At 45.8% G+C, this 26,306-nt stretch overlaps 1 protein-coding gene across 1 annotated transcript; it reads left to right on the forward strand.

The window, feature by feature from the left end:
* Positions 1-11,944: 11,944 nt before the first annotated feature.
* On the forward strand, positions 11,945-15,875 carry LOC125513330 (3-ketoacyl-CoA synthase 20). Its single transcript, XM_048678415.2, has 2 exons — positions 11,945-12,858; positions 14,884-15,875. The coding sequence occupies exons 1-2, from the start codon at positions 12,130-12,132 to the stop codon at positions 15,679-15,681; spliced, it is 1,527 nt and encodes a 508-aa protein (XP_048534372.1). The 5' UTR covers positions 11,945-12,129; the 3' UTR covers positions 15,682-15,875.
* The last annotated feature ends 10,431 nt before the right edge of the window (positions 15,876-26,306 follow it).

Here is a 26,306-nt window from a genome sequence, read left to right on the forward strand (position 1 = left end):
CTCGGTAGGATTTTTAAACACTTAGGCGAGCACTGGGCTGCAGCTAAGCCCCCGAGTGGGAGTCTGGCTCACCACTTGGTAGGATTTTTAAACACTTAGGCGAGCACAGGGCTGCAGCTAAGCCTCCGAGTGGGAGTCTGGCTCACCACTCGGTAGGATTTTTAAACACTTAGGCGAGCACTGGGCTGCAGCTAAGCCTCCGAGTGGGAGTCTGGCTCACCACTCGGTAGGATTTTTAAACACTTAGGAGAGCACAGGGCTGCAGCTAAGCCTCCGAGTGGGAGTCTGGCTCACCACTCGGTAGGATTTTTAAACACTTAGGCGAGCACTGGGCTGCAGCTAAGCCTCCGAGTGGGAGTCTGGCTCACCACTCGGTAGGATTTTTTTTCAAACTTAGGCGAAACGGATTCGCAGCTAAGCTACCCACTGGGTGATTTCACACGCAAACAAAAGCGACAACAATTATAGGAAAAATTGTAACACTCTTGTCTTTTATAAATAGACTACAGAAGTTTTTCTTATTACATCTCATCCGAGTGAGAATTCAAGTGTAAAAGGGGCGGAGCAGTTCCGCATTCCAAGCTCGTGGCTCATCGATCTGGCGATCGACATTGTAAAGGTGATACGCTCCATTGTGGAGGACTCTGGTGACGATGAAGGGACCTTCCCAAGTAGGAGCGAGCTTGTGTGGTTTCTGTTGATCCATTCGGAGGACCAAATCTCCTTCTTGGAAGGCTCGACTCTTCACATTTCTGGCATGGAATCGACGCAAGTCTTGCTGATAAATGGTCGATCGGATCATAGCCATTTCTCTTTCTTCTTCCAGGAGGTCGACTGCGTCTTGCCGGGCTTGTTCTGCTTCATCTTCAGTATAAAGCTCGATTCGGGGTGCATTGTGAAGTAGATCACTCGGCAGGACTGCTTCCGCTCCGTAAACCAAAAAGAACGGAGTTCTTCCAGTCGACCGATTCGGGGTGGTCCTCAATCCCCACAGAACTGACGGAAGCTCGTCGACCCAAGCGCCTGCTGCGTGCTTGAGATCACGCATCAGCCGAGGCTTTAGTCCTTTGAGAATCAGACCATTTGCCCTTTCTACTTGTCCATTCGACTGGGGGTGGGCGACCGATGCATAGTCGACTCGTGTGCCTTGAGAGGCGCAAAAAGCTCTGAACTTGTCTGAATCAAAGTTTGACCCATTGTCGGTGATGATGCTATGCGGGACTCTATATCTGAATGTTAACTCCCTGACGAAACTGATAGCAGTGCAGGCATCAAGATTCTTGATAGGCTTAGCTTCAATCCATTTGGTAAACTTGTCGACTGCCACAAGCACATGTGTGAAACCTCTCCTGCCTGTTCTCAATGGGCCAACCATGTCCAGTCCCCAAACAGCGAAGGGCCAGACGAGTGGAATGGTCTTCAGGGCTGATGCAGGCTTGTGCGACATGTTGGAGTAGAACTGGCACCCTTCACACTTGTCGACTATCTCTTTTGCCATTTCATTCGCTCTTGGCCAGTAAAATCCTGCTTGGTATGCTTTAGCCACAATGGTCCGAGAGGACGCATGATGACCACAGGTCCCCGAGTGGATATCATCAAGGATTATCTGACCTTCTTCTGGTGTTATACACTTCTGACCGACTCCAGTCGCGCTTTCTCTATACAACTGTCCCTTTATGACTCTAAAGGCCTTGGATCGACGGACGATCTGTCGGGCCTCTTCTTCATCCTCCGGGAGTTCCTTTCTCAGGATATACGTGATGTATGGTATCGTCCAGTCGGGGGTGATTGCCAAAACTTCCATGATTAGGTCGACCACTGCCGGAATTTCAACTTCAGTCGGTAAAGGATCTTCATCTGTAAAAGGATCTTCTTGGACTGATGGCGAGTGGATGTGTTCCAAAAACACATTGCTGGGGATGGCTTCTCTCTTGGAGCCTATCTTTGCCAAATCATCAGCCGCTTGATTTTTCAGTCCGGGGATGTGATGAAGCTCTAACCCCTCGAATTTCTTCTCTAACTTTCTCACTGTATTGCAATAACCAGTCATAGCTGGAATTCTGACGTCCCACTCCTTCATCACCTGATTAACCACCAAATCTGAGTCGCCATAGACCATGAGGTGACGGACGCCGAGTGAAATGGCCATGCGCAACCCATACAAAAGTGCTTCATATTCTGCTTCGTTATTGGAGGAATCGAAGTGAATCTCGAGAACATATCTGAGCTTATCTCCTCGGGGGGAAACCAATACTACCCCAGCGCCGGAACCATTCAGCATCTTAGATCCATCGAAGAACATGGTCCAGTGCTCCGAGTGAACTTGAGTCAGAAGTTGCTGTTCGATCCACTCGGCGACGAAATCTGCAATTGCTTGGGACTTGATAGCTTTCTTTGCCTCAAACTTGATATCTAGGGGAAGAAGTTCAATCGCCCATTTGGCCACTCGACCAGTTGCATCTCTGTTGTGCAAAATCTCTGATAGTGGAGCGTCGCTGACGACTGTAATGGAATGATCAGAGAAGTAATGTGCAACCTTCTTCGTGGTCATATAAATCCCATATACAAGCTTCTAGTAATGAGGATATCTTTGCTTTGAAGGAGTCAAAACTTCAGAAACATAATATACTGGGCGCTGAACTTTGAAGGCCTTTCCTTCTTCTTCTCGCTCGACCATAAGTACTGTACTGACAACTTGTCCTGTGGCTGCAATGTAAAGCAGCAAAGGCTCCTTGCTGATTGGGGCAGCAAGCACCGGCTGGGTGGAGAGCAAAGCTTTGAGCTCCGTAAATGCTGCATCAGCTTCTGGAGTCCACTCGAACTTGTCGGACTTCTTCATCAGTCGGTAAAGAGGCAATGCCTTTTCACCGAGGCGAGAGATGAATCGACTTAAAGCGGCCAAGCATCCTGTAAGCTTCTGGACGTCATGCACACGCACAGGACGTTTCATCCGGAGTATAGTACCAATTTTTTCAGGATTGGCGTCGATTCCCCGTTCGGAAACGAGAAAACCGAGTAACTTCCCACCTGGAACTCCGAATGTGCACTTTGACGAATTGAGCTTGATATCATACCTCCTGAGGTTGGCAAAGGTTTCATCAAGGTCAGTCAGCAGGTCGGAACCCTTCCGTGACTTGACCACAATATCATCCATGTATGCCTCCACATTCCGACTGATTTGAGTGAGCAAACACTTCTGAATCATCCTCATGAACGTGGCTCCGGCATTCTTGAGGCCGAACGGCATGGTGACATAACAAAAGCACCCAAATGGAGTGATGAAAGCTATTTAGATCTCGTCGGGCCTGTACAGACGGATCTGATGGTACCCGGAATAGGCGTCTAGAAAAGACAAACGCTCACATCCCGCAGTCGAGTCGACTATCTGGTCGATGCGGGGGAGAGGAAAATGATCTTTCAGGCAGGCCCGATTGATATGCTTGAAATCAATGCACATGCGAAGTGACTTGTCCTTCTTGGGGACCATGACAACATTGGCGAGCCACTCAGAGTGGTAAATTTCTCGGATGAACTCCGCTGCTAAGAACCGAGCCACCTCCTCGCCAATGGCCTTCCTCTTCTGGACGGCGGACCGTCGAAGATGTTCTTTCACAGGTTTAAATTTTGGGTCGACTCGTAGACGGTGCTCAGCCAGCCCCCTGGGAACTCCAGGCATGTCAGCAGGCTTCCATGCGAAGATGTCCCAGTTCTCATGGAGGAACTGGATGAGCGCTTCTTCCTATTTGGAGTCGACCGTCGTTGAGATGTGAGTCGGAGCAGCATTTGGATCGGTCGGGTGAATGTGAACTGCCTTCGTTTCACCAGACGACTGAAAAGTTGATTCTGAAGCAGGCTTCTTAGCTCGTAGCAACTCACTCGGATCTACAGTATTCTGATACTCTTGCAGCTCGACCACCGCCATCTAAGCGTCAGCAATCTTTGAGCCTTTCTGAAAACACTCTTCTGATTTCTTCCGATTGCCTGTAACAGTGATCACACCTTTGGGACCAGGCATCTTCAATTTGAGATACACATAACATGGTCAAGCCATGAAGCGTGCATAAGCTGGCCTGCCCAAAATAGCGTGATAAGCACTTTGGAAATCCACAACTTCGAATGTCAACTTTTCCTTGCGGTAATTCTTGGAATCACCGAAAACCACATCAAGAGCAATTTGGCCGAGTGACTTGGCTTTCTTCCCAGGAATGACTCCATGGAAACTCATGTAACTGGTACTGAGCCTGGACATCGGAATGCCCATCCCTTTCAATGTTTCTGCATACAATATGTTCAAACCGCTGCCCCCATCCATCAGGACTTTGGTCAGTCGAGTGCCTTCAACAACTGGGTCGACCACCAGAGCTTGCCTCCCAGGGGTGGCAATGTGCGTAGGGTGATCAGACTGGTCGAATGTGATGGCAGTCTGGGACCACTTCAGATAATTGGGTGTTGCCGGAGCAACCATATTTACCTCATAGTTAATAACCTTCAGTCGACTTTTGCTCTCAACATCAGCAAAAATTATCAGGGTGGAATTGACCTGGGGGTACCCATCGTCACTATCTTCCTTGTCCTCAACTTTGTCCGGCTCCTTTTCCTTATCTTTGGACTGCTTGCCCTGAAACTGCTGGATCAGAAGCCGACACTGTCGAGTGGTATGCTTTGGGTAAATGAGTTTACCCTCTTCATCTTACTTGGTGTGGATGTGACATGGTAGATCCAAAACATCATTTCCATCTTGGTCTTTAACTATCTTGGGATTCTAAGGTCCTTTGGGTTTTCCCTTAAATTTTCCCTGGGTTACGGCCAGGGCCTCCCCCGGAGCGGCTGGCTCGGCTTTCTGCTTCTGTTTCCGACTGGAATTTCCTCCGGTTTCCTGGGCGACTGCTTTATGCTTGCCACTCCGGAGTCGATCCTCATCTTCACCATTAGCGTATTTGGTGGCAATCTCCATCATCCGATTCGGAGACATCTCTCCGGTTCGACTGAACTTCAGATTCAGTTCTCTGTACTTAACGCCTTCTTTAAAGGCACAAACTGCTTGATGATCTGGTACATTTTCAACTGTGTGGTGCAATGTGATCCACCTCTGGATGTAATCCCTCGGAGTTTCATTCGGTTTCTGCACGCAAGACCGCAATTCCGTAAGGCCTGCAGGTCGCTTGCATGTTCCTTCAAATATGGTGACAAACACTCGGGAGAGATCCTCCCAAGTGTAAATGCTGCTGGGTGCTAACTGATTCAGCCAAGCTCTGGCCGAGCCTTCTAACATGAGAGGCAGGTGCTTCATGGCTACCTCATCATTCCCACCGCCAATCTAGACAGCCACTCGGTAATCTTCGAGCCAAGTATCGGGCTTGGACTCACCGGTGAACTTACTAACTCCAGTCGCCAACCTGAAGTTGGGAGGAATTACAGCGGCTCTGATGGCTCGACTGAAACACTCCGGCCCTGAAACATGTACTCTACTACTGGTAGGCGCATCTCTGCCGTGGCCTTCTCGGTGAGCTCTATTCCTGTCGACCAAACCTTGAACGAGAATGGATCTCGCATCAAAGCCTGGTTCCCTGGGGTCGACTAGAATTCTCCGCCCAACACTATGAGGGCGTCTGTCATCCTGCTGTCGAGGCACATATGATCCACTCCTCGGGGGAGGGGTTGGCACTCGACGTCGATCATCACGATCGAGTCGGTGATCATACTGCTCATTCCTTCTGTACTGATCACGCCGGTCTCCACGTCCCTCACGCCTCGAAGGCGATCTTGGGCTGTGAGCCGACTGGACTGTATCCGCTGCAACGGATCGACTGTGGATCTTGTTCTGCGACTGAGAAACAGCGGAATTCTGGTCTTCCGCTGCCCGGAGCAACGCTCTGATTTGCAACAAGCCTCTGCCAGCCTCTGACTGGGTGGGCTGAATCGACTCTGCTATCGGGCCGCAGCCGCCAAATTCTGAATTGGAGTACGATATAGCTGCGGGGGCGGAAAGAGTTGACGTCGACTGGATTCTGGAGCCCGTTGACGCGCTCGCTCGTCGAGTATTCGCTGGAGATTCTTCAGTCGAGTGCGCTCGGCCAAGTTAGCCAAGCGCGCGTCCTCCAAGTCTCGGGCCTCGGGGGTTTCTCCAACGATAGGAGTGTGGAGTGCATCCATGTTCCGGCGGCGAAGCTCCTCCCGCTGCAACGACGTGAGAGGCTCGGGGAGATACTCCTCGTGAGGACGCGATGGGTCGCCCCCATCCGCGCCTCCGTCAGCACGGGGGAAACCGGGAGGACTGTGTGGCCCATCGATCACCAGAACCTCTGCAGCTGGGTCACTGCTGTCGCATTCGGATGCGGTCTCTGCGGAGCCAGTCGACAGGTCGAACAGGCCATAGAGGGATTCGTCGGGCTCGATTGCCGCGACTTGTGGGGTGGCCGACTGGCGGGCCACAGCATGCCTCACCCACCTCTGAAGCCTCGACCGACCGGAGCGCTTGCACCGGCGAGAAAAAGGGCGGGGAGATGCCACAGGAGCCGACCGATACTGGGTCGACGGCTGCCGCAGGAGGACGCCACGGACGCATGCGCGAAAGTGCGTCGCCCCGCGGACGGGGAGCGCGTCGACGTCGAGTGGAGCCTCCTGAAGCCAAGCGGAGTTGTCGGCGATGAACATGAGCGCGCCGAGACGGATCTCGCAGCCCTCCACCAAAGCTCCGCCCGAAACCATGATCAAAGAGATCGGAAAAAATCGCAACTTCTCCAACTAGGCGCTAAGACTCCGGCCCCACGGTGGGCGCCAACTGTCGTGGTTCTAACTCTGACAGTGATGTAGGGGGGTATGTATGGAGAGGCTAGATCTTAGCTATGGAGGAGTTGTAAGCACACGAGGATTACGAGTTCAGGCCCTTCTCGGAGGAAGTAACAGCCCTATGTCTCGGTGCCCGGAGGCGGTCGACTGAATTATGTGTGTATGAATAATAGGGGTGCGAACCCTTGATACTGAGGAGGGGGGTGGCTTATATAGAGTTCGCCAGGACCCTCCAGCCCTTAGTAATGCAGGGTTTAAAGTACATTAAGACTGGGGGTTACTGGTAACGCCCCTAATAAAGTGCTATGATGACCATAAAAGCTACTTAATGACCGACCGTTTGCGTGCAGGGTGACTTTAGATCTCCTGGCAGTCGAGTGGTTGGATCTTGGTCGAGTGATTGCTTCGTGGTCGAGTGTCTTGAATCCATCAAGTGTGATACCTCCAAGTCGATTGAAAGGTGACTTCTTCTAGGGATGTCCTTGGGTAGGGTACTTAGGATAGGTCTATGCCCCTACCCTAGGTACATAGCTTCATCAGTCTCCCTTTTGGAACTATTTTGATTGGATTTTCCACGTCATTAGTGCAGCATTCGCGAGCAGCAGAGAAGTATGCCGGCAAAGGAACAAACGATTTATGGCCTTCATCCAAATTAGGTTTTTTCTCCATCAACCAATATACTCCGGAGGAGCTCCATCACCTGTTCTGACTGTGAATCGCTAGCTGCGGCTATGAATAAAGCGTCACTAGCCATGTTGCGTAGTTGATGATACTTATTCATGTGATCAGACCATACATGAGTATTCGCAGTCCTCGAAGAAGGGAATGCTGGCTTGGCATGCATTGTCCATCTTTTCTTGACAATTTTTTTGGGAAATGTGCATACACCAAGATGATCCAGAACGCAGAATATATGTGCACATGAGTAATCCTGACTTTCCAACTTTTTACATTTACAAGCTGCATCATCCAGTCTTGCTCCTGTAAACAGACAAGTCATGTGATATATAAAATCCACAGGCTTAGCATCCATGCCTTGTGCATCCAACTCCTCACTGTCCTTACCTTCCAAGTGATTGGGATCCTTAGCATCCAGGTTTTTGGCATGCAAGTCCACACCATCCTTGCCTTCCAAGTCATTGGGATCCTCAGCATGCAAGTTTTTTGCATGCAAGTCCTCAGCATCCTTACCTTCCAAGTCATTGGGATCCTCAGCATCCAAGTTTTTTGCATGCAAGTCCTCAGCATCCTTACCTTCCAAGTCATTGGGATCCTTGGCATCCAATTTTTTTGCATGCAAGTCCTTAGCATACTTACCTTCCTTACCTTGAAATTCTCTAGCATCCCTGCCATATGGGACTTTATCATATGGGGCTTTGCGCAAAACTCCAAACACGACCAAACCATCACATGCTACCCGGTCCGTGACCTGCCAATTTGTCCCTTCGACAATCTAACGCTTTACCTTTGGAAACATCATAGTTGTATAAATATAAGAGGCAGCAATCTCTAGAGGGTGTGCATTCAGCTTGGTGAAGGGTGTCGTATGTGTTGCTATTGCGTCTAATGCTGCTTCATTCTTACGCATTATGGATACACAGTGCTCAACATGCTGCAACAAATCAACAAGCTGCATCTTCCTATTCAGGTACACATGAAGCCTTGAGTTGAGAGACTCACTCCTATGATTACTCATGACGCCTAGGAAATATCTACCCTTTGTGTACGCAGCAGTCCATTTGTGTCGCAGCTCGTACATCCTGTTAACCCATGACGACCTCTTGCCTGTTGGTTTTATTTTGAACCGAACCTTATAAGCCTCCCGTCTTTTCTCAGACTCATCAACATCCCAACGACGGTAAATGAATTCCCTAAATTCCTCAAGCTTTTTCTTGTGGAGGTGCATCACCATATTCTCCTCGATATGCCACGTGCACAAACGATGATCTGTTCCGGTCCATACATTAGCTATTGCTTTAGCCGTTGCACCGTCCCCATCGGTGATTGCTGAAATTGGTGCCGTTTGGGACATTGCCTCCAAAAATACATGAAGAAGCCACTGGTATGATGCAACTGTCTCATCTGACACTAGACCGACCCCAAACAAAACTGTGATGCGGTGATGGTTCAGACCAACAAATGGAACAAACGGAAGCCTATACTTGTTAGACTGATATGTACTGTCGAACACCACGACACCACCAAAGGCAACATAGTCAATGCGGGATTGTGAGTCAGCCCAGAATATGTTCCTCAAATGGCATTCGCTGTCTTTTGTGTATTTGAAAAAGAATTCCGGGTCTGGTTTTTTCTGTGCAATCATATAGGTGAGCAAATATCTAGCGTCACTGCCTTCTATCTTGCGCCTCTTCTGGACTGAAACATGGCTGTATAGATCTCGATCTATAAATCCAAGCTTGTCGGGACCTCCGGCATTCTTCTCCATTACATTCATAATCTGATTCGTTCGAAGTCCACCGACAGCATACTCGATGACATCGGCCTTTTGTGCGTCAGTCATTCTACGATGAGCCGATAAGTACGGAGTCAGGTCAGCAGGGACAAACAGATGGTTATGCTTGTCCACAAAATTCTTGACGAACCAGAGGCCACTGCTATCTTGTAGCTCAACCTGAGAAAGAGCGGGACACCCACACCGAGAAAGACCTCTCGGTGTTCTTTTTCTTTCAGCTCTGTTAAAGTGCTTAAGGGCCCGCCATCCTTGTTTGCAGCACTTGTATGTCCTTTTGTATGCATTTTGTTTCGGACACGGACCCCTGTACTTCAGATCATCCTTTCTAACACCAAATCCTTTTTTTCTCGCATAGCCTACGTAGAACATGTTGGCTTCTTGCTCAGTCCTGAACGTCTTCTTCACAATCTCTAAGTATTCCATACACTCATTCAGGTCTGAACCAGCCATGCCTTTATTATCAATTCCTTTACCTTGCATGTGTACATCATCCATGTCTATGCCATCGTTGCCTGCATCCTCATTATCCTTATCATCAATGCACATACCATCCATTCCTTTGGGGTCCATGGCTACGAAATCATTGTCCTTATCATCCATGCCTTTGCCTTCGTTGCCTCTATGATCCATGTCCTTGTCATCCTTGCTTGTATCACCCAAGTTTTTGCCATCGTTGCCTTTATCATCCATGTCGTTATGCTGCCAGCGAAAACAGATAGTCAATGTTACGGATGGATAGCATACGTTACCGAAATTATGCACTACTCTGCTTAAATAATTGATTTAATTTTTCATATCGGATTCATGTACCTAACTCAGTCCTTCAAAAGCTGTAAGTAAATATGCCCTGACTAAATCCAGAAATTTGTAATTGATTGTACTAGCTCTAACTGATGATCTCCTAACTAAATCCAAAGTCCAAGAGTCCTTCAAATGCCTTGATAGATCCACCCTGATAGATCAATTATCTCCAAACTCCATTCAAAATTATCTCCTAACTAAATCCGAATTAACTCCTAACAAAATCCAAAAGTATGTCCTAACTAAATCCAAATTATCTCCTAACTAAATCCAAAATAAGTCCAAACTCCATACAAAATAATTATCTCCTAACTAAATCCAAAATATCTCGAAACTCAATTCAAAAGTATCTCCTAACTAAATCCAAAATAACTTTCTTTGAATCCAAATCTGCTGACAACTTTCTCATGCCACATAATCCTAACTAAGTCCTTCAATATTTCCTAGCTACATCCGACTTACACTCCCTTTCAATCATAATCTCATCACAACTTTCTGAAAACATAAACCCTAATCCTCAGATGACATATCATAAACCCTAACCAAATCCGACCGAAATCTCGTCACAACTTTCTGAAACGATAAACCCTAAACCTCACATGACATATCCTAAACCCGAATCAAATCCGACCCCTATTGGTTCTATATGCAGAAGGGACCAGAATATATTTGAGATGGCTAGGCACTTATAGCGAAGATCCGGCGTGAAAAAGTTGATGCACGTCGATGAGGATGATGTGGCCTCTCGGGTCGGGGAAGGTGGCGTCCGCTCGGGGAAGGAGTGGATTAGCGGCTCGTCGGAAGATCTGGCGCCGCGACCCGAGTGGGGTGACTTGCGATGGAGGGGGAGGGGAGGAGTAGGAGCAGGAGGGGTAGACACGGCGGGTGCGATCAGCGGCGATCGAGGGCGCCGGAGGCGATCGAGGGGGCCCAAGGTTAGGGCTCGAGAGGAGGAGAGAGGACGAACCGCCCGAACCGAAATTCAAAAGAGTACGCACGATGATGGGACCTCTATAATGAAGTGCTTTATTAATGCAATTAATTTAATCGAAAAATTTAGGACGAGAATATCCCTGGACCTAATTGGGCCGATTAAAGGTAAAAAAGGTCGAAAATACCCTTGGGCTCAAAAAGGCCTAATTATTCTTATCCGTTAGATCGCCCATATAATACATGTGCTCTGGTGTATTATAATGTACCGTAAAATTTCCCATCAAGAATTGCATGTATGTGTTATCCCGTTCAAAAAAGGAAAACGAAAGGGTCGTTCCTTTACCTGGCATTACCTAGTCCTTTCAGTCCATTCTCTGAATGTGTTGCATTCGCATTGCTCTGATTTTGATTCAATAACACTACTTAATATAGGTAAGAAAGTGAAAGGGGCCTACCCAACACCAACCACTAGTATGCGATGAAAAGTAGCATCGATGAGCTCAGATCCTAGGTCAACGATGCAGGGAGCACATCGTGTCATCATAATAATGAAGAAAAGAGGCTCGCGCCCATCAAAAGGAACTCACGCACTTGGTAGTACTCGTACTTTCTTCGTACGAAAATATTTATTTTAAGAATGATTGTATCTAGACTTATTTTAATTGTAGATGCATTCATTTTATCCATTTTTATGATGAGTATTTCCGGACGGAGAGCAGTACGCGTCCGATCGCGTCTCGGTCTGTACCCCAACGCCAACCCAACCACATTTATTTCTCCTAAAAAATCCCAACCATATTTACACAAGCCCGGCCGACGTGCACGAGCACGACGCGACCGCCGTCCTGAGGCGCCCAACTTGCCTTCCGCGCGCGCGTCTCACATTAATAACACGAAACCGATGCCCGCCCGCGCTTCCTTCTCCCTCCCCCTGCTGCCTGCCTGCGCTCCACCTCCGTCTTAATGGTAGCTCCGGTGGTTGCACCCACCTCCCGCTTACCGCAGCCCCTATATATGGCTTCCGATCCGATCCCACCTCCCATTCATCCCGGACAAACACTTCCCAACCCCGACCAACCCAGCCACCACGCACGCACGCACGCAAGCTAGCCGGCCCACGGTGCTACGCCACCATGAGCGCCGCCGCCCAAGAAACCACGGCCGGCGGCGGCGATGGCAAGCGTCAGGGATACCTCAAGCCTGGCTACCACATGGTGGTGTCCAACGCGGTCTACGTACTGCTGGCCCCGTTCGCCGCGGCGTTGGCGCTCCGCGCGTCCCGTCTCACCCCGTCCGACCTGGCGGCAGCGCGCGCCCACCTCCTCGCCAACCTCCAGCTCGCTGTCTCCCTCGTAGGCGTCGCCACGGCCCTCGCGACGGCCTACCTCGCGCGGCGGCCGCGCGCGGTGTACCTGCTGGACTTCGCGTGCTACAAGCCCGGGCCCGACCACGTGGTCACCCGGGAGACCTTCATGAGGCAGTCCAGCGAGGCCGGGGCGTTCACCGACGACAACCTGGCGTTCCAGCGGAAGATCCTGGAGCGGTCGGGGCTCGGGCAGGGGACCTACTTCCCGGCGGCGGTGCTCAACTCGCCCCCTAACCCGTGCATGGCGGAGGCGCGGCGGGAGGCGGAGGCCGTTATGTTCGGCGCCATCGACAGCCTGCTCGCCAAGACAGGGGTGCCGGCCAGGGACATCGGCGTCGTGGTCGTCAACTGCAGCCTCTTCAACCCGACGCCGTCGCTCTCCGCCATGGTCGTCAACCACTATAAGCTCCGCGGGAACGTCGCCAGCTACAACCTCGGCGGCATGGGATGCAGCGCCGGGCTCATCTCCATCGACCTGGCCAAGCAGCTGCTCCAGGTAATTTTTATATACGAGTACGTAGCCCGGTGTTAATTTCGCGGTGGGTTAGGGAGGTTGAGCGACCGCAGGTGTGCTCGCACGTCAGCTGATGGTTGGGTAGATGGACGGCTTTGATCGAACCCAGTGGGTGGTTGAGAAGGGAAAGCAAACTTTGACTTGGTTTGACTTTTTATGTCCTATATACCCATGCTGTCATCGTCAACATTCGCTGCTGCTGCTATACGTGTAGTATTATCCTGAAACATTAATAGTTTGTTGTTAGGCTAGTCATAGTGTGTAGCTTAACTACTAGTAACATACTCCCACCTTTAATAAATACAGGGCCTAATATGTCTTTTGAGGTAGCCTTTGATCAATAATAAATTTATTAGTATATGAGATGTATGATACAAAAATTATATCATTAGAAACTTCTTCCACATACGAATTTAATGATATACTTTGTATAACATGCATGTTATATATCATTGTGCTAACCCATAATAAAGGTAACCTCAAAAAATGTATTGGACCCTATATAAGTGAAAGGAGGGAGTAGCGTATTTTAAAAAAATTACTTATGTGGCATTGTATTTAATGAAGAGAGATGTATTTAGAGTAACATAATATAATATATTACTGTAACATAGCGTTTTTCAAAAGAACACAAGTTTTAAAAGCTAATAAATAAAGTCATCTATGACACCACAACATGTTACTTAGACTGCTCACAGTGAGGAGTAACATAAAGTAGTAACTTGCCGATATTACTAGTCTATGTTACTACCTCCATAGTGGGTACTAACATATGAGTGGTATCATGGAAGAATTCATTTATTAGGCTATAGACTCATTATGTCTTGAAATGTGTGATGTTACAGTAACTAGCTAAGTGACCACAAACTCCTCTTTCCTCATTAATTAGCTGCCACATAAGCAATCTTATATTAAAATGTGTGATGTTACTAGTTAAGTTACTCCAATTGTGACTAGTCAGTGGCAATCAGAATCTTAATCTCGCTGAACATAGATCTGTATCCTTGATTAATTTGTTGACTACACGCCTGAGGAACTAATCTTTTCATTTGGGTGGGCCTGCGCACCTTGCGTGCTTTGGGGGATGTTGTTAAGATGATAACATCCCATTAACTAACACTCAACCACCGCTCCAGCAGCGTTCCTACGTGCACTGATCGAAACCTGTACCGTTGGTGCACCAGCTCGGGAGCGAGTGTTTCTGTTTCATTCGCTTGTCCTGCATGCCGAAATGGTCCAGGCAGCCAGTGTTTCCCATCTTTGAGTGGTTTAAGCACCTAAATTAAGGCTATAGGTAGACCGTTGACGTGTCCAGGGATCGATCGATCCATCGACGAGCTAGCTGATCACCACTGCTTGTCCTAATAGTAACATTGATGAGGGCAGCTAGCTGACAGGAAAAGCTCGTCCAATGAATCTCGTGTTGATGCCAGTAGCCAGTAGGGCCAATTATTCGTCGACGTCTCAGTAAGCATAGTACATATAATAGTTTGATTACATGATTAGGGTCAGATGGTTGATAATACAATTACCATATCTTCATCATTAAGCACTACTTCTTTCATCGTACTTAATTATGCGACAGAAACACAACCTTGAGGGAACAGTTAAACACATAATCAATCTTTCCAACCTCAAATTTTGTCCAACTAAAATACTCCATTAGATGTTGAGTACTAGCAAGATTTGATCAAGGCCATAGTAACAATGGGTTGCATTGAATATTTGATGGGTGGTTTGGAGGTGGCTGTTGGAGACAATGAGGTCTTCTCCTTTGCCACTGGTCAAGTCAGGACAACTGTTGATATTTATACGGAAATTGTTGAATCATGGAATATATCCTGACTAATATAGTGGTTGGGATCCCGATGCAAATGAGTAGAGGAGATTTCGGTAGGCAGCTTTGTCAAGTGCTCCTATGCAATTTCTTAGTAGGTATATGTTTATTTGGTTGACCGATTAATTTGCTTCTGATTGGAGTTGCCATGTTGTAATGGATGCATGCAGGTCCACCGGAACTCGTACGCGCTGGTGGTGAGCATGGAGAACATCACGCTAAATTGGTACTGGGGCAATGACCGCTCCATGCTCATGTCCAACTGCCTCTTCCGCATGGGCGGTGCGGCGATCCTCCTCAGTAACCGCGCCGCCGACAAGCGCCGCTCCAAGTACCAGCTCATGCACACTGTGCGGACGCACCACGGTGCTGACGACCGCGCCTACCGCTGCGTGTTCCAGGAGGAGGACAAGGCTGGCCGGGTCGGTGTCGCGCTCTCCAAGGACCTCATGGCCGTCGCCGGTGAGGCCCTCAAGACCAACATCACCACGCTCGGCCCCCTCGTTCTCCCCATGTCGGAGCAGATCCTTTTCCTCTCCTCTCTCATCGGCAAGAAGATCTTTGGCCTCAAGATGAAGCCCTACATTCCGGACTTCAAGATGGCGTTCGAGCACTTTTGCATCCATGCCGGCGGCAGGGCGGTGTTGGACACCATCGAGAAGAGCCTGGAGCTCAGTGAATGGCACATGGAGCCTTCAAGGATGACGTTGAACCGGTGGGGGAACACGTCCAGCAGCTCGCTCTGGTACGAGCTTGCGTACACGGAGGCCAAGGGACGCGTCCGGCGCGGGCACCGTGCGTGGCAGATCGCCTTCGGGTCTGGGTTCAAGTGTAACAGCGCGGTGTGGCGCGCGCTCAAGGACATTCACCCGTCAAAGGAAGCCGGCAGCAACCCGTGGATTGAGGAGATCCACCGGTTCCCGGTCGAGGTGCCCAAGGTGGAGAGCGTCGTTTCATCGCCATGCTAGACTCGTCAAGGTCGAGTACCCATGGTTTTCTAGAAGGAATCTTTCTTTCCAAGTTGAAAGGTATCTGTTGAATTATTTGTATCATTGGGATGTAGCATCAAGTTAATTGATGGTTTGAGCTCACCCGCAAAAAAAAATTAAAAACAATTGATGGTTTGAGCTAGCTGAATTGATATGGAACTTCAATTGGTGTATTTTTGTGGGTTTGGCTGGGTGCCTCAGTTTGTTAGATTATAAGGGAGTGACTACGTGCAAGGTGACTGTTTTAAATTTTTGGGTCAGTTGACTGACCATAATTTTTGCTCAGTCGATTTGCAAGCAGCGGGCCGCAGCAGCCCCCGTACGTGCACAAGTGCATGTGTGTGTTCTCGTTAATTACCATCAAACTGGAGCATGGGCTGCCCCCGTCAAGTGCTACCGCAAAGTCAGATTTTTCTCTCTCTTGTAGTTTGGTACAGACTGCTCTACTATAGTGTTCAAAGCGTTTATAGGTGACCGCAGAATAGCACTCTCACACATATTTGCATGCAACGGCTAGTGAAAAATAAATGAAGTCTCACGCAAAAATTGAACTGTTAAATTAAAAATCTAACACCTGTGTTGGTTTCACCTTAAAGAGTAAATGGTAAAAAATAAGAGTAAATACGAATAAAAAATAAATTTTATCAAAAATGAAATAGTGCAATTGGTATTAACCTTAAAGAACAAAGAAAATGAAAAAATGAAAACAAATAATGACAAAATTTGCACACAATTTACACAGAAATTGTACTATTCTAAAATATGCAAGAATATGCGTATAATAAAGGAATTTTCACAAAAAATCAAATGACGGTTACATAACAAATAATGCCTGGGACAATAAATTATTAGCATTAGCATTACCCTTAACGAAGAAACAAAACAAAATAAAACAGAAACAAATTCAAAATAATAAATTTTTCTATGAAATAATGAATTAGTGGCTTTTGTATTACCCTTCAATAAGAAAGAAGATGAAATAAATACTAAAACGGACTCAAAGTACTGAAATTTCCAAGAAAGAATGAATTTGTGACATTGGTATTATGATTTAAGAAGAAAAAAACAAAAAAAATCTAAATCAGAAAATTACAAAATTTACACACGATATACATAAAAATTGCGCGTTATAAAAATACACAAGAATAAGCATATGAAAGTGAATTTTTTGCAAAAAAAATATAGTTTCCTATATATGGTTGAATTAATGACATCCGTATTACCGTTAAAGAAGAAAGAAAATGAAACAAATACTAAAACAAAACCAAAATAATGAAATTTTCTAAGGAAGAATGAATTAGTGGGCGTTGATATTACCATTTAAGAAGAATGAAAATGAGAAAAAAAATCTAAATCAAACAATGACAAATTTTGCAGATGATATACATAAAAGTTGTGATTTAAAAATATGTGCAAGAATGAACATATAAAAGTGGATTTTTATACAAAAAGAAGTTTCATTAGTACGACTGAATTAGTGGTACTGGTACTACTATCAAGGGAATTGAAGTTTTCTAATAAAGAATGAATTAGTTGGTATTAACCTTTCTGAAGAAACAAAATGACAAAAAGAAATTGCATACGAGTTTGCATTGAAATTGCACCTTTTCAAATATGAAACAACAGTCATATAATAATGCAATTTTGACATATATTGTATAGTTTTTATGTGTATACATTTACACTCATGAAACACCCTAAAATAGCTGCAAGAGAAGAAAGAAAATGAAAACCAACTAATAAAGAAAAACAGAAAACAAAAGCAAAAACACTCATCTAAATAAAGAGAGAAAGGGGAAGGCTGGGTCAGACATGTAATGGGTTCAGCCCACTAAGGAATCGACTGACCCAAAATATATGGTCAGTCAAGAAAAAACAGCTCAAAGCAGTGCATAGACCAGCCCAGAAAAAAATATGATCACGAATCTGAAGTAGAATTCAACGGTCCAAAAATTGACTGGCCCAGAAGTAATTTTCAGGCGACTTGCATATAGCTAAAGTGAGAATATAATTGTGCTTAAATATGGAATTCCAAGGATCACATGATATGTATCATTTTGCATAAACACTACGAAGGTGTGCATTCCTTGGGACACATTGCAGGGGGCGGACGACGCTGTGGAGGGAAGGGAAGACTACGGTGAGAGGAAAGTACATGTTGAATGTTGTTGTATCGAGGGAAGACAACAGTAGTGGCGGCGACGCCATGGCAAGGAGAGTAGGTCGAGGAAATGAGATGTTAGTGTGAGTGTTGTGTCGTCTGGTGATAGAGCGAGAGAGTGAATTTTTTTTCTTAAGATAAGAAGAAAATGAATGGATGTTTGTGTAATTTATAGCGAAAAGCGCCTCTTTGCTATGAGAGAGATGTCACATACTTATTTATCTAACGTAAAATATCACCAATGTTTTTATGGCGTCGGTTATAGCGATGACATAATGTTGTGGCGCAGTCCTAGCCCGAGACGTCCATATTTTTGTCATGTGACGTCCACCATATCCACATGGCGTCCCCATGTCATCCATCTGACGTGATATTCATCGCCATGTCTAAATCGGGACGCCGTGTGTTGGAAATATGCCCTAGAAGCAATAATAAAAGCATTATTATTATATTTCCTTGTTCATGATAATTGTCTTTATTCATGCTATAATTGTGTTAGCCGGAAATCGTAATGCATGTGTGAATAACAGACACCAACATGTCCCTAGTAAGCCTCTAGTTGACTAGCTCGTTGATCAACAGATAGTCATGGTTTCCTGACTATGGACATTGGATGTCATTGATAACGAGATCACATCATTAGGAGAATGATGTGATGGACAAGACCCAATCCTAAACATAGCATAAAGATCGTATAGTTCGTTTGCTAGAGTTTTTCAAATGTCAAGTATCTTTTCCTTAGACCATGAGATCGTGTAACTCCCGGATACCGTAGGAGTGCTTTGGGTATACCAAACGTCACAACGTAACTGGGTGACTATAAAGGTAGACTACGGGTATCTCCAAAAGTGTCTGTTGGGTTGACACGGATCAAGACTGGGATTTGTCACTCCGTATGACGGAGAGGTATCACTGGGCCCACTCGGTAATGCATCATCATAATGAGCTCAAAGTGACCAAGTGTCTGGTCACGGGATCATGCATTACGGTACGAGTAAAGTGACTTGCCGGTAACGAGATTGAACGAGGTATTGGGATACCGACGATCGAATCTCAGGCAAGTAACATACCGATTGACAAAGGGAATTGTATACGGGGTTGCTTAAATCCTCGACTTCGTGGTTCATCCGATGAGATCATCGTGGAGCATGTGGGAGCCAACATGGGTATCTAGATCCCGCTGTTGGTTATTGACCGGAGAGTCGTCTCGGTCATGTCTGCATGTCTCCCGAACCCATAGGGTCTACACACTTAAGGTTCGGTGACGCTAGGGTTATAGGGATATGTATATGCAGTAACCCGAATGTTGTTCGGAGTCCCGGATGAGATCCCGGACGTCACGAGGAGTTCCAGAATGGTCCAGAGGTAAAGAATTATATATAGGAAGTGCTATTTCGGCCATCGGGACAAGTTTCGGGGTTATCGGTATTGTACCGGGACCACCGGAAGGGTCCCGGGGGTCCACCGGGTGGGGCCACTTGCCCCGGGGGGGCACATGGGCTGTAGGGGGTGCGCCTTGGCCTACATGGGCCAAGGGCACCAGCCCCAAGAGGCCCATGCGCCTAGGGTTTCAAAGGGGAAGAGTCCCACAAGGGGAAGGCAACCCCCAGGTGCCTTGGGGGGGAGGGAATCCTCCCTTGGCCGCCGCCCCCCCTAGGAGATTGGATCTCCTAGGGCCGGCGCCCCCCCTAGGCCCCCTATATATAGTGAGGGAAGGAGGGCCTCTTGATCCATGCCTTTGGTTGCCTCCTTCTCCCTCTCCAACACCCCTCCTCCTCCATAGAGCTTAGCGAAGCCCTGCCGGAGTACTGCAGCTCCACCACCACCACGCCGTCGTGCTGCTACTGGAGCCATCTTCCTCAACCTCTCCTTCCCCCTTGCTGGATCAAGAAGAAGGAGACGTTACGCTGACCGTACGTGTGTTGAACACGGAGGTGCCGTCCATTCGGCGCTAGGATCTCCGGTGATTTGGATCACGTCGTGTACGACTACCTCATCCCCGTTCTTTGAACGCTTCCGCTCGCGATCTACAAAGGTATGTAAATGCATCCGATCACTCGTTGCTAGATGAACTCATAGATGGATCTTGGTGAAACCGTAGGAAAATTTTTGTTTTCTGCAACGTTCCCCAACAGTGGCATCATGAGCTAGGTCTATGCGTAGTTCTTCTTACGCGAGTAGAACACAATTTGTTGTGGGTGTAGATGTTGTCAACTTTCTTGCCGCTACTAGTCTTATCTTGCTTTAGTGGTATTGTGGGATGAAGCGGCCCGGACCAACCTTACACGTACGCTTACGTGAGACCGGTTCCACCAACTAACATGCACTAGTTGCATAAGGTGGCTGGCGGGTGTCTGTCTCTCCCACTTTAGTTGGGGCGGATTCGATGAAAAGGGTCCTTATGAAGGGTAAATAGAAGTTGACAAATCACGTTGTGGCTTTCACGTAGGTAAGAAAACGTTCTTGCTAGAACCCTAATTCAGCCACGTAAAACTTGCAACAACAATTAGAGGACGTCTAACTTGTTTTTGCAGCAAGTGCTTTGTGATATGATATGGCCAAAGTTGTGATGAATGATGAATGTCATATATGTGATGTATGAGATGTTCATGCTATTGTAATAGGAATCACGACTTGCATGTCGATGAGTATGACAACCGGCAAGAGCCATAGGAGTTGTCTTTATTTTTTGTATGACCTGCGTGTCATTGAGAAACGCCATGTAAATTACTTTACTTTATTGCTAAACACGTTAGCCATAGTAGTAGAAGTAATAGTTGGCGAGCAACTTCATGGAGACACGATGATGGAGATCATGGTGTCAAGCCGGTGACAAGATGATCATGGAGCCTCAAGATGGAGATCAAAGGAGCTATGTGATATTGGCCATATCATGTCACTATTATTATTTGATTGCATGTGATGTTTATCATGTTTTTGCATCTTGTTTACTTAGAACGATGGTAGTAAATAAGATGATCCCTCATAATAATTTCAAGAAGTGTTTCCCCTAACTGTGCACCGTTGCGACAGTTCGTTGTTTCGAAGCACCACGTGATGATCGGGTGTGATAGATTCTAACATTCACATACAACGGGTGTAAGACAGATTTACACATGCAAACACTTAGGTTGACTTGACGAGCCTAGCATGTACAGACATGGCCTCGGAACACAGAAGACCGAAAGGTCGAGCATGAGTCGTATAGAAGATACGATCAACATGAAGATGTTCACCGAGGTTGGCTAGTCCGTCTCACGTGATGATCGGACACGGCCTAGTTGACTCGGATCATGTTATACTTAGATGACTAGAAGAGGGATGTCTATCTAAGTGGGAGTTCATTGAATAATTTGATTAGATGAACTTTATTATCATGAACTTAGTCTAAAATCTTTACAATATGTCTTGTAGATCAAATGGCCAACTTAGTCCTCAACTTCAACGCGTTCCTAGAGAAAACCAAGCTGAAAGACGATGGCAGCAACTATACGGACTGGGTCCGGAACCTAAGGATCATCCTCATAGCTGCCAAGAAAGATTATGTCCTACAAGCACCGCTAGGTGAACCTCCTGTCCCACAGAACCAAGACGTTATGAACTCTTGGCAGACACGTGCTGATGACTACTCCCTCGTTCAGTGCGGCATGCTTTACAGTTTAGAGCCGGGGCTCCAAAAGCGTTTTGAGAGACATGGAGCATATGAGATGTTCGAAGAGCTGAAATTGGTTTTTCAAGCTCATGCCCGGGTCGAGAGATATGAAGTCTCCGACAAATTCTTTAGCTGTAAGATGGAGGAAAATAGTTATGTCAGTGAGCACATACTCACTATGTCTGGGTTACATAACCGCTTGACTCAGCTGGGAGTTAATCTCCCAGATGATGCGGTCATTGACAGAATCCTCCAGTCGCTTCCACCAAGCTACAAGAGCTTTGTGATGAACTTCAATATGCAGGGGATGGAAAAGACCATTCCTGAAGTATTTGCTATGCTGAAATCGGCAGAGGTAGAAGTCAAGAAGGAACATCAATTGTTGATGGTGAATAAAACCACTAAGTTCAAGAAGGGCAAGGGTAAAAGGAACTTCAAGAAGGACGGCAAGGGAGTTGCCGCGCCCGGCAAGCAAGCTGCCGGGAAGAAGCCAAAGAATGGACCCAAGCCCGAGACTGAGTGCTTTTATTGCAAGGGAAGTGGTCACTGGAAGCGGAATTGCCCCAAATACTTAGCGGACAAGAAGGCCGGCAAAACGAAAGGTATGTGTGACATACATGTAATTGATGTGTACCTTACCAGCACTCGTAGTAGCTCTTGGGTATTTCATACCGGTGCAGTTGCTCACATTTGTAACTCAAAGCAGGAGCTGCGGAATAAGCGGAGACTGGCGATGGACGAGGTGACGATGCGAGTCGGGAATGGTTCCAAGGTCGATGTGATCGCCGTCGGCACGCTGCCTCTTCATTTACCTATGGGATTAGTTTTAAACCTCAATAATTGTTATTTAGTGCCAGCTTTGAGCATGAACATTGTATCGGGATCTCGTTTAATTCGAGATGGCTACTCATTTAAATCCGAGAATAATGGTTGTTCTATTTATATGAGAGATATGTTTTATGGTCATACTCCAATGGTGAATGGTTTATTCTTAATGAATCTCGAGCGTAATGTTACACATGTTCATAGTGTGAATACCAAAAGATGTAAGGTTGATAATGATAGTCCCACATACTTATGGCACTGCCGCCTTGGTCACATAGGTGTCAAACGCATGAAGAAGCTCCATGCAGATGGACTTTTAGAGTCTCTTGATTATGAATCATTTGACACGTGCGAACCATGCCTCATGGGTAAAATGACCAAGACTCCGTTCTCAGGAACAATGGAGCGAGCAACCAACCTATTGGAAATCATACATACTGATGTGTGTGGTCCAATGAGTGTTGAGGCTCGCGGTGGCTATCGTTATGTTCTCACCCTCACTGATGACTTGAGTAGATATGGGTATGTCTACTTGATGAAACACAAGTCTGAAACCTTTGAAAAGTTCAATGAATTTCAGAATGAGGTTGAGAATCAACGTGACAGGAAAATCAAGTTCCTACGATCAGATCGTGGAGGAGAATACTTGAGTCACGAATTTGGCACACACTTAAGAAAATGTGGAATAGTTTCACAACTCACGCCGCCTGGAACACCTCAGCGTAATGGTGTGTCCGAACGTCATAATCGCACTCTATTAGATATGGTGCGATCTATGATGTCTCTTACCGATTTACCGCTATCTTTTTGGGGCTATGCTTTAGAGACTGCCGCATTCACTTTAAATAGGGCTCCGTCGAAATCCGTTGAGACGACACCATTTGAATTATGGTTTGGGAAGAAACCTAAGCTGTCGTTTCTAAAAGTTTGGGGATGCGATGCTTATGTCAAGAAACTTCAACCTGAAAAGCTCGAACCAAGTCGGAAAAATGCGTCTTCATAGGATACCCTAAAGAAACTGTTGGGTATACCTTCTACCTAAGATCCGAAGGCAAGATCTTTGTTGCCAAGAATGGATCCTTTCTAGAGAAAGAGTTTCTCTTGAAAGAAGTAAGTGGGAGGAAAGTAGAACTTGATGAAGTGTTACCTCTTGAACCGGAAAATGGTGCAACTCAAGAAAATGTTCCTGAGGTGCCTGCACCGACTAGAGAGGAAGTTAATGATGATGATCATGAAACTTCGGATCAAGTTGCTACTGAACTTCGAAGGTCCACAAGGACACGTTCCGCACCAGAGTGGTACGGCAACCCTGTCTTGGAAATCATGTTGTTAGACAACGGTGAACCTTCGAACTATGAAGAAGCAATGGCGGGCCCGGATTCCGACTAATGGCTAGAAGCCATGAAATCTGAGATAACATCCATGTATGAAAATGAAGTATGGACTTTGACTGACTTGCCCGATCACTACACCACGGTCAAGTTTTGGCGACACATCAATCTGTTGGCATATGGTACCTTTGCTGACACATAACTTGTAGCTAACACATATGCTGACAGAAGATAAAAGAGTCGGAGGACTTGCTGTGGGCAAAGGTATTGCCGACAGAAGTTCACTTGCCGACACTTTTTTAGTTGGTATACACCCTACCTATGCCGACGCATGGTGTGTCTCTATACACCCTACATACGCCGACACATGGTATGTCTATGTACACCCTACCTATACCGACAGATGGTAAGTCAACATACACCCTACCTATGCCAACACTTGGTTTGTCTAGCAAGGTCTTTAGCTTTGCTGACACATGGTTTGTCGAGCTATGGGTGTACTTCTACCAACACTTTCTCTGCATGGCTAGAGGTGTACCTTTGTCGACAGTTTCTCTGTTGGAATGTTTTCCTGACAGATAAATTGTTGATAAGATGTTGTACAGCCAAAATAACAATTGGATACTACTCTGGCTTAAATATTATGCAATGCTCAAATGTTATACACAAACGGGATCAAGCTGAACACATATTGCACAAGCATTGATAATATGTTCACAAACATACATATATATATTGATCAGAAGTTCAAAAACAAGATAGTCCTTACATAGCAATGTTTGGCCATTTTGACCACCATCAAGAAAACACAAGCCACATAAAGGGACCACTATTTGCTGTTCTAAAAGAGTTCTAACATTAAATGAACCAAAACACTTATATCACACCCATGAGCACAAGATATATGCTCCAAAACACTTGAAGCACCAAATGGTCCAAAACAGACATAAGATTCATGACCACAAGTTGGCTAGTCCAAAATACTACAAACAGCCAAATGCTGCAGAACACTCCGAAGTCATCACATCCATGTGTAGTAGGTGGCTGAGTACCTGAAAATATTCGACACGATCTTGATGATAAGAGACCAATTAAAATATACTCAGTTATATCTAACATAAGTGCAAATTTTTGTATTGACACCTAATTAAGACATCCATGTATCAAATGTTTTATTCCAAAGTGGATTCATAAAAGTTATTAATAATATGGAGGAAATTGTCATAGGTATCCTTAGGCTTTGGGCCAAATTCTCATATGTTCAAACTGAATGGTACTGGGTGAAAATAAATGGTCAAATTCTCATATGTTCACCCCAACGTTTTTGTGCACTTCAAAGTTCGAAAATAAATGTCAAAAACAATTGTGGTTGTGTGTTATCTAATGAACTAGAATTAAAATTTACAGCTTCAGACCCAAAAAACTGCAGTATGTGAAGTTCTGTATATGCCATGTGATCTTTAGATTGTGACCATCAAAGTGTTAACACCAAACTGATATATTTATGCTAACTACTAACCAATGTATATGAGCATCAGATTACATCATGTGATTTCATATTTTTAATTTTAAAACTACAGTATGTGGAGTTTAGTTTTATATACAAGACATGAAAAGTTATATAGTGATGCTATAATTTCACAAAGAGGTTCTACAATTTCAGATACACTGAAGTGTTACGTGTGACACATTTTCCTTGCTTGCCATTTGGTTTACTCTAACGTGTGATCGCTAGTCCATGTACTGGCGCTCTTAGTTCAATATCATCTGATCAATACACTAGCTAAATGACAGAAAAATCAGTCTTTGAGCATTTTTATTTTCATCAAAAATGAACAGGGTTCCACAAGAGAACTATGGAAAAAGCTTCATCAGTTGTACATATTATGTGTAAATCAAATGATAACATACTCACATCGCCTATTTCTTATGCAAACTATTTCAGTTCATAGGCTGCTTCTTCCACCGCACGTTGCTCTGAAAAATGTCAAGACATGTATCAACCACCCTGTGAAAATGAAAACTACATTTAATAATATAGATAACTTGGCTGACCATAAATTAGATTAGAAAGTAGGACAAGGGACTGGAAGTTATGTCCTTGGTAAGTATAATGGATGAACTTTTTCAAATGCACAAATGATGTTCAGGTAATATTAGGCCATCACCAGAATAAACACGAACATATCATAAAAGCACCATGTATGGACGCTATTAAGATTTAAGTACTGCCTTACTCTTGAACTAGATCATTATTATCATGATTGAAGTTCTTATCTTCCAATTGCTTACAGTCAGAATGGGGTTGACAGGCTAAAATTAGTTATAAATCTGCTCACACCGCAAACTAGCTATATTTTCCATTTTAAACAGACATGTCAGCATTAATACCTTGGCCTACTAGTGATCGATGCTACATCATCCCCCCCTCCAATAAGCAGGACGTCAGGAAAGAACCTTGTTATTTTGGTACCTGCCACCACCACCACCAGCATACCCATTAGGTCCATAGTTCACAAACATTATTATATGGCACCTGTGGAATCATAGACCCAACAGAAGCAGCAAGAGGGTAACTAAGGAAACTAAGGCCTGGATATTTTGAAGTGAACGAAATGAGTAAGAGAAAATAATG

The sequence above is a fragment of the Triticum urartu genome, chromosome 6A (genome assembly GCF_056163025.1).
Source record: "Triticum urartu cultivar PI428250 chromosome 6A, HENAU_Tu73, whole genome shotgun sequence".
NCBI classification, from domain to species: domain Eukaryota; kingdom Viridiplantae; phylum Streptophyta; class Magnoliopsida; order Poales; family Poaceae; genus Triticum; species Triticum urartu.